The sequence below is a fragment of the Cebus imitator genome, unplaced genomic scaffold (genome assembly GCF_001604975.1).
Source record: "Cebus imitator isolate Cc_AM_T3 unplaced genomic scaffold, Cebus_imitator-1.0 Scaffold1, whole genome shotgun sequence".
NCBI lineage: Eukaryota > Metazoa > Chordata > Mammalia > Primates > Cebidae > Cebus > Cebus imitator.
Window position 1 is genome coordinate 9,111,420 of NW_016107316.1, and position 9,669 is coordinate 9,121,088.

Here is a 9,669-nt window from a genome sequence, read left to right on the forward strand (position 1 = left end):
AAAATGAATCAGTAAATATAGTTTAAAAGACTGTTTAAAGGAAAATTATAAAAGCAAAAAGGTAAAAATAAAAATTTTGAGAATTCTAAGATTTTTTTTACTAACACAAAAGAAAAAGGTCATTATAAAATTTTAATACTGATGTTGTTTACAAAGATTTTAAGTGACATAAGAGATAGGACATTGAATTTTAAATACATACTACCTTTTATTATGTTTTGCCTTTTTTTTTCTTCATTAAAAAAGACTAATTTTAATTTTTGACAAGTCAGGCAGCTAAATGTCTAAAGAAGCACACATAAGTAAATGATCTAGATCTAATTTTTGTTTTATACAATCATGAAATGGCTTTAATGTGTACATTTTTATATGACATGAAAATCAATAAAATATTTTATACTTTTAAAGGTAATAAACTTATATATATATACGTGGGGGGGAAAAAAAACCTTCTCCACTTTATAATAAAGCAAGCCCCAAGCCCCCAAACTGGAAGAACATTTATCCAAAGAAAACAAAACATTTCTAGATGTTTTAAAATGTTTTGAAATATGAAAGTCAAAAATCTTATTTTAAGTTTTCATAACACATTTGTTTCAGATAAGGATGAAGTTGTTTAACCCTTGCTTTTCTTGACAAACCAATCCTGATTGGCCTACTGCATGTCTTAAGAGGTCGTATTCTTGAAATGCCATGTGGAAAGTAACTACCTAGAAATATAAGACAATAAAAGAGTAAAAATTACCAGTAGTTCCTATGCCTACATATCTTTACTTCTAATCATGATATTAGCAACATTTACTAAATATTTACTGGGCACTTATTACTTATATGCCAGGCACTGTACTTTAAATGCATTATTTTACTTAATTCTAGCTCCAGTTTTAAAATATGAAAAATAAACACAAAAAGTTAAGTAATTTGCCCCTTAAAATATAGCAACTAAATAAATTCAGCATTCCAATCAGGCAGTCTGACTTAACAACAATCACAACAAAACTGTATAGGTTTTAAAGTCGACTTGATGTTGTGGCTTTAAACACCAGATTCATTGTTCTGTTGGTAGCTAAACAACTGTGCTGTATTGTTAATGGTTACATTTGGTTTCTAATGGAGGGCATTGTCAATAATAGAACACAAATGTACTCCATCTATTATGCATCAATAGAGGGATCTGAGTTTGAAGTTTTTCTTCAACATCACACTATATCATTTTCGAAGAGGTCCAAAACAGTTCATGGAGATACACATATCTGTTACTAAATCAGTCATGTAAAATCAACTACCTCTGATAATAAAATACAGTATCTGTAACTTTCAGAAGTTTTCAAAAATAAACTGTGGAGCACATATGTAAAACCAAAAATGTAAATCAAACTTTAGTGAATCAGTATGACCTCGATATAATAGCCTGTTATCCTAAAAACAGTATAATCAAATGTTAAATGCGACAAAAGGTTAGCAGCATGATTTTTACTAAGCTGAGCCAAAAAGAATCTGTGTGTATACCTATGTAAACCTTAATGAGTAGAATACAGAGTTAAGCTACATGTATAATAGGGAGAAAAACAATATAAAATAGATATAAATCAGTTTATTATACTCAATTCAATATTAAAATTAGAAAATTAATTATAAAAGGTAAAGGAAAATACATTGTTGCTAGATCCTTTTAAAACTTTGAAACACAAATGGATTGTTCAAATAAGACAAAATTGTTGGATCACTAGATCCTCCATTGGTCTAAATGATACATAAAGCACTGGTGAACTGGCTGGTTTGCATGTAACACATGCTCAAAATAATTTCAATGCTGTACTTGCCTTCACACCACAGAGAGAAGAGAGGGATGGAAAGAGAGAAGGGATCCATTGAAGATATTTAGTAGTCAATGGCAAGTTTAAGAGAAGAGGCATCATGATGGTAGGTGGGTGGGTATCAAAACTTTTCAGAATAACTGGGATTTTTATGATGCCCTTAAAATCACAGTGTGGAAGCAGGCACCCACTCTATCTAGGCAGATCATTAAAGTTCATTCTTATTAAGCCCATTCCAACATTTCAACATCTCTTACATTATAGATTTTAACAAGCCTCAGGAAGATCATTCAACATTTGTGCCCTCTGAAAGTGAATACAAGACTGCTATCCTAACACAGTATTAAATAATTCTAGCTGAATTCATACATTATTTTTCACATTTCACAACAAATCACTTTAACTTGTGAAGGCAGAATCACATTGAGTGCTTTTCCAATGTGCACACAATAGTTTATCTTCCTCCTACATTCATTTTATTATCACACCTATAATCACAATGACAGCATGGGTATATGTTCCTAATCTTACTTTATTCTACATCAAAATATATTCTTAAGCTAATTTCTTCCTTTCTTTCTGTCTTAGAAGAAGCAAACTCTATCCTTTCCAGGATAATTCTTGCCATTCTACTTTTTGACTCATGGAATATTGTTCCATCAGTTATTTCCTTCATCCAGGGAGAAGAGACTACCTATGGGCTTTTGATCATCCAATGGTTTGATTAATTTTTAAAACTATTTCATTGTAAGCTAAGAAAAGAGGAAAAGATACAATTCTGAGGTGACAATAAAAGTATCAGAAGTAACAGTCTACTGATTATGAGAATGCAGAAAAAATGTTTTGAGACATGATACATGACTTAAGATGTTTTAGTAAATATATTTCACCTACAATATTACTCTTTTTAGATCTAAACTTGTTGTGTAATACCAGAAATTTCTGACCGGATTATAACTTTACCTAGTTTCATAATTTCAATCCTACACCTACCCATACCCTTGGCACCACAAGGTAGAATGAATGTTATACATACTGTGTTTTATTCTGATATTATAGAACTATTGGGGAAAAGGTAGTGTTTAATTTTTCTTTAGTTGTATTTTTAATGTAATCAAAAGTTTTATAAACATCAGTCAAAAATCATGTTAACATGACTAAATGATACTTTTTTAATTTGCATAATAAAATCTCAACACAAAAAGCTTCATAACAATGAATAACAATAAAAAGCATACAGCATGTTCTCTATGCTCAATGTTCTCTCTTTATATATATTTAGATAGATAGACATAATAATTGGGAATAACATCTCATCAATGGAAACTCAACAGCTACATACTTTTTTTGGTTTTGTTAATATTGCATACATTAGATGTATAAACTTGGGCATATATAACACTTAACGTATAGTCACTTTAATACATCAATGCAAATATCTGAATGCAGTTTTAACTGTTACCCAATTTTTAATTATTAGAATTTATCAGTATATCAATGCTTTTAAAAACTGCTAAAATTTTGTATTTATTTTGAACAACTTGAACATCTACACTTTCCTCATACTAAAAATATCATAATGCAATAATCATCTTAGAAAGTATTCTAAAAAGTAACTAAAATGTTACCTCCTCTCAATAAATAATTAAGTTCTTCTTTACATTCCTCATGGAGAAAAGCAGGTCTTTTTGTTAAAGGTCTTTCACAATCTGAAAATAAAGAGTGACATGTTACAGCAAAAAGTAACTTTTATATAAAGCATTAACAGTATAAACAAATTATTTTTTCAGAAATATTTCCTTCAGTTGGCTCCTAATATTTAGAGAAATGAAGTAGGACTCCACAAAGCTCCTTTTTAAAATTAGCCTGTTTTCTTCAATTTCAGTATATGATCGAGCATTTGAATACATCTTTATAAGAAAATAGTGTGCACACAGCTGGCAGCTGCTGAGAAATTTAAAGTGCAAGGTGAAGCTATCTCAAAGTTCAAGGTGAAGCTGTCTCAAACATTCAAGAAAACACACAGACTCCAACTGTACAAGAGGAGAGTGAAGAGGAAGACGTGGATGAAACAGGTGTAGAAGTTAAGGACATAGAATTGGTCATGTCACAAGGAAATGTGTCAACAGCAAAGGCAGTCTGAACCCTGAAGTACAAGTAATGATATGGTTGAGTGCTATTACGGAATTGACAATGTATCCATCTGAAAACAGCTTTTTTTTTTTTTTTTTTTTTTTTTTTTTTTTTTTTTTTTTTTTTTTTNTTTTTTTTTTGGTGTTTCAAAGGAGTAACTGCAGCTTGGTTTGAAATTTGTACTGTTTCTATCATAAATAAAGCTATGGCTTCTTGTTGGAAAAATAAAAGAAAGAAAATAGTGTGCACCAATAAACATTGTCTTGCATTTTATCCTTACCTTTCTTCTTTTTTGTCAAAATTATATATTTGGCCTATTTGGAAAAAATGAGAAAGAATGTTTTAAAATGAATTTCATACCATTCTCAGAAGTAGAATAAAGTAATTCTTCCTCTGATGTACTTGGATAACAACTCTCATTATGAACTTCCTGTTCTCCATTACTGGGTACAGTTTTCCATTTAAATAAACTTTGGTGATTTTTACGCATATTAGGACCTGCTGTAGTGTCATGGAGCGAGGAAGATGCACTTATTTTGTTGACCACAACCATTTTCAAATCTTTTTCTATCTCCATTTTCACCTCCTCAGCATCATTATTTTCTCTAAAGTAATTTTCTTGCTCATTGTTTGTTTCCACAGTGCTTAGAATTTCATTTTCCTTACTAATTTCATGAAACATACGAAGTTCTTCAAGTACTAAATCAAATTTTCTTCTCATCTCAAAATCTTTTACTATTGTCAGAGCTTCTGTTAATAAACATTTAGCAGCTAAGTCCTGAAAACATTCATCATTCCCTTCACTCAGACCAGTTTCAAATTGATGATTAACATATAATGCAGAGTCATTCTTTTGATGAAAATGCTTTGAATTAGCTATCTCCCTTTCTGGCAAAATACTCTCGTATTCATTTCTATCTGTTACATAATTCTTATTAACATATTTAGTTTCTTCCACATTTACTTCCTTACTTATTAATGAAACTGACTGCACAGAAAACATGTCATCCATTGGAAAAATATTTTTCTCTTCCTTTTCTATCTCAGTATCTCTGTGGACTTGGAAACTATTTGATAAACTTTCAGCTGTGACTTTTACTTCCTCTTTCAAAATTAAGTCATGGTGTTTTTCTTCTATTTCACTTAGCAAGTTCCCAAAATTTAGCACTTGAGTTATAGAAATGGTACAGGTCTGTTCATCACGAATTATGTTGTGGCTTACTGGCATGGCCTGTTGCCTAACATTGCAGAAATCTTCAAATATGTGCTTACAATCAAAGCTACTGCTTTTATTATGTCCCTGTTTTCTTTCCATATTTAAATCTTGGCTTTGCATATTTACTTCATTAAAATTTTCATTCATATATCCATGGTTGTTCTGTATAAATTGAGGACAAGACTTAACATGTGTTTTAATAGTACTTGAACTATAGTGAGCCCAATTTTCCACATTCATGAGTTGTTGAGGACAACTCATATTCTTACAAGTAATTTCTCTTATTAAATAATTTTTTTCCATGTCATCGAAGTCCATTAAAAGAGGAATTTTTTCATATGTTTTAAAAATTGGAAAACCTGTATTTTGAGTTGTCATACTGAAGGAATTAATACGTTTTTTCCTAGACTCTTCAAAAGCTTGTTCAGTTCTAAATAGCTTCCTTTTCTTTAACATAGGTTTCATATGATCTTCTAATAGTCTTGAAGAAGTTAAAATCCTTACTACATATGCAGGGTAATTTTCCACTATAATATTTTTTGGATAATTCAAATACAGCATCCACTTGAAAATGCATTCCTCTTCTAATTCAAAATCATTTTTAATTATAGTTAAAGAGTCAAAGTTATTGAGCCAAAAAGCTATGTTAGTTTTCAATATAATATCTAAAGGTTCTATAACACTGTCTTGTAAACATATGCTTATAATTCCATTCTTCATATTTGTATTCATGTTTCTGGTTATTACATTTTGAATACCAATTTGCTTTTTATACTTCAAAATGTTATAGCAGTTTAAAACACTATTATCTTTTTGATTTCCTGAAATACTTTTATGGAAATAAAAAATTTCTATAATGAAACTTTCAAAAGCATTGCTTACATGAAAGAATTTCCGTGTAGCATTGTATCTCAACTGTAGAATATTATCATTTTCTCCTTTACCATTTAACCAAACAGTCATTATTAAAGCTTTCTGACTACTTAACATTTCTCTGATGAGAAGTTTTGATTGTTCTTCACACACATTCATGACTTTTGTACAGTGGTAATCTTCCTTGCTTAAAAGGTCTATTTCTAATAATAGCCAATTCCATTTTTCTTCAGTTTCTTTCATATTTTCATAGTTAGTCTTGTAATTATTCATAATCCCACAATTTCCTCTATTTCTTCTCAAAATATGACTAATGTTACAGTCCCAGTTTTGACATTTTTCCAATCTGGTAGGTATGTAAATGTCCAGACATTCTGCTTCCTCCAAATTTGCATTTTCTAGTATAGCAAAATTCTTTCCAGTGTCTCTTACATCACAGTGGATGCTACTGTAGTTACAGTAGTTTGAATTGATCAAGTCTTTTCTCTTACAAGTATTTTGGCTGCTGAGTGACGCATAGTCATTTTCGCAACATTCGAAAAATATATTTTCCGCTTCTACAATTTTTTTATCATTCTGTAACTTTTTCTTCTTAACATCAGGTCTATTTTGGGACCAGTAAATGTTTGCGAAATCCCTAACATATGTCTCTTTTTTGTCATTCTTTTCCTTTGCTATTTCCTTTAAATAGACAGAGGACATTTTGCTATTTAAGTCCGTTGGAAACTGAGGGACACTTATTGTGCTGCTATCTCTAAAATAGCTAGGTTTGGCAATTTCCAAGCTGGGCCGGTTTTGAGATTTTGATATTTTTAGTGCGGATGATGAAATGTTATTTTCTTTTTTATTTGATGGCATAACACTGTCAGCTTTACAGCTGTTCTTAATTTCATGAAATGGTGATTTAGTTTCCTTGTAAAAGGTAACATCTAAAAATGCATTTTCTTTGTGAACATTGTCTCTTCCTTGGACTAACTGCTGTTTTCGATTCTCGTTTCTAATTCCATGTATATAGTGTATAGAGGTGCTGGGCAGAAGGTGGCTAAACCCTGCTTTGGAGCTATCAGTATAGTGCACACTGAAAGTCTCTCTGTCACGCAGTCCTGGCTGAGACGTTCTTGAAGCCCTCAAATCAGAACCAGAACTTTGTGAGAGGGAAGCCTGCAAACAGCTATTCATTTGGAATTTGTGATTTGGACATCCCAGGTTACGTATCTGCTTCCCACTGACTGATTTCTCCACACATGAGTCTGTGAAGTTATCAAAAATAGCATTCGTTGAAACAAGGAGCCCCTTGAGGGGTCTGGGCGGCAACTCCCAGACTTTTTCCGCCTCAGACAAGCGAGGCACCAGAGGCAGTCGCCAACCCGCTTTAGAGACACCGCCTGGCTCCTCAAGACAGAGCCGCTTGCTACCGGGTGGCTGGGAATCCGGGTCCCCAGGAGACGTTAAAGAGGAGGCAGGTTCCCTGAGCTCCGCCACCCGCGGCGTGGGCTGAGGGAGCGACATGACAGCGAATGGAAAGGATCTGTCCGAGTCCCGGCTGGGCTCCAACCTCTTAACGGGAAGTTCCAGCACCGCCCTGGTCACGCCCCTGACACGCCCCTCATGGCCTAGCCTCAGCCTGATCTTAGGGCTTTCCCCGCCCCGAATCCGCCCCTCTACAGCCCCGGCCTCAGCCACGCCCCTCCTCTCTCAGCCCCGCCCCTCCCTGCCCCCACCCATGCGCCCCGGCTGTCTCTCCGCTGAAGCTCGGAGCACCCTGGGCCGTTACATTGCCTCTTTTTAGCGCCTTTTTCTAATGCCACGACTGCAGCGGGTCTAAATGCTTTTTTTCCGTCTGGTAGAACGCAGGGGAAAAGTTAGAATCTCGTACTTAAAAAAAAAAATTGTGAATGGTAACAACTTTATTTTCTAAATTTTGAAATTCTGTTTACCTCAGAAACCGCATCTCTACAATGCTCGAGTGACTCGTCCAGTAAAATCCTGTAGTTCCGTCGACACCAGACCAAATCTCTCTGTGACTGGAAAAAAATTTTAATCGTTCAAGTGACACTTAATATTATATTAATATTTCTACTTCACTAATAAAGTGTGTTTTGGGGGAAGAAGGCACCAGTACTTAATAGTCTGACAATCTGAGGGAAATTATTATCCAGATAATTATTATTCTTCACTTAAGACTGTAAAAAAAAATAGTTTACGATGTGCTGTGGTGATTTCTTCTCAAATATTGTGGATAAAATTATTTAGAGATAAAAATTACATGTTTGAACTACTCCATTTAGTTTAAACATAATAATAATACAAGTCTGACTCATACCTACTAACAAATTTTTCGATGCTATTTCTTGGGTTCTTTTTTTTTTTTGAGAATCACTTCTTTATGATTTCCAGTCAATTTTTGGTTTTGTGAATTCTGTAATCATAAAAAAGAAAATTATTTTTAAAATATTATTATATACATGTTTATTTAAAAACATGTAATTACTGCTCAGTAATAAACACCTCAATCCCCTTGATGGTTGTTTCAAGCTTGGTATGTTTTATGATAAAATTTATAATAACTACAATAACATGCAACTGGAATCCTAACTTCAGAACCCCTGGGAGCATAGATGGAAATATATAACTAGCCTACTTTAGGTAATATGATGCTCGCCAGTTTCCTGTCTTTTAAAATACTCCTAGATACATTGTGATTACTTCAGTGTAAATTCCTCTAGAGAAATGTTTACTTAAGTTTGTAAAAAGCCCTGCAGCATAAGCATTCATTAACATTATAAATAAGAATGTGGCAGTGGTTCAGATTCTACATCAGTGAATTCTCCAAGTTCTTCTTCTGTGTATCTTATGTTCTATTGCTTTTTTTAATCCCAAATTTTCCATAAATCTACATTCCTTTCTAATCCATTCTGTTCTATGCCTATGGTGAGCCCACAAGGGGTGACTTGTATAGCTAAGGTGTATATAACTGGTGCACTAGTGTGATATTGGGAGCAAGTTTTTTTTTAATCTGTAAAGTAAATGCCATTGATTGTGATTTCTAGTCTACATTGGTCTGTAACTTGGTGCTTGATTATTTCTTCACCTTTCTAGTTTGCCCAAGAGCACATTATTTTTTATATCTCCATCACATCATCATTTAACAACTCTACATTGTTTAAGAATTAAAATCCAAATAAAACCCAGAAGTATTACATTTAACTCAACAATTATTTGACTCCAAGATACAGAAATGTACAGTTACTTTCTCTACCCTGAAGAAACGTACAGCAATGAAGGCCAAAAAAATGAGTCTTTTCTTGCATTTACTTATTTAAACATACCAATGGCCACTGCCATTTCAAACAATACCTATTGAAACCACTATTTATGTGGCGTTTTCCTTTATTTTTTTTTAAATTCTACCTAGAAAATAAACCAGTTATAAGTGAGAAATGCAAAAAACTTGTGTCTTCAACTCATCATAATCAAAATATAAATGAGATTTGTCAAAATCTTACCCATGCCTCAAAGCCCATTTCAAATGTCACATTTTTCTGTATCACTTTATCCAACACTTCCTTTGAAAGTTCTTACCCTTCCTTAATAAGAGTGAACTGAGCTTTAAGGACAGCAACTATCTGA

The 9,669-nt window shown here is 33.0% G+C and overlaps 1 protein-coding gene across 1 annotated transcript; it reads right to left on the reverse strand.

Moving 5' to 3' along the window:
• Positions 1-473: 473 nt before the first annotated feature.
• On the reverse strand, positions 474-7,566 carry RAD51AP2 (RAD51 associated protein 2). The gene is made up of 3 exons (XM_017524897.2): positions 4,311-7,566; positions 3,446-3,526; positions 474-710 (listed from the first exon to the last, which is right to left on the reverse strand). The coding sequence occupies exons 1-3, from the start codon at positions 7,546-7,548 to the stop codon at positions 568-570; spliced, it is 3,462 nt and encodes a 1,153-aa protein (XP_017380386.1). The 5' UTR covers positions 7,549-7,566; the 3' UTR covers positions 474-567.
• Positions 7,567-9,669: the final 2,103 nt, after the last annotated feature.

What these genes read in the sequence shown, in the direction of transcription:
- RAD51AP2 (XM_017524897.2), bottom strand. Translation starts at nt 7,548, where the DNA reads ATGTCGCTCCCTCAGCCCACGCCGCGGGTGGCGGAGCTCAGGGAACCT. An exon ending in TTATTCTACTTCTGAGAATG is followed by an intron (nt 3,527 to 4,310) that starts GTATGAAATTCA and finishes CTTTATTTTCAG; the next exon opens with ATTGTGAAAGACCTTTAACA. An exon ending in TAATTATTTATTGAGAGGAG is followed by an intron (nt 711 to 3,445) that starts GTAACATTTTAG and finishes TTATATTTCTAG; the next exon opens with GTAGTTACTTTCCACATGGC.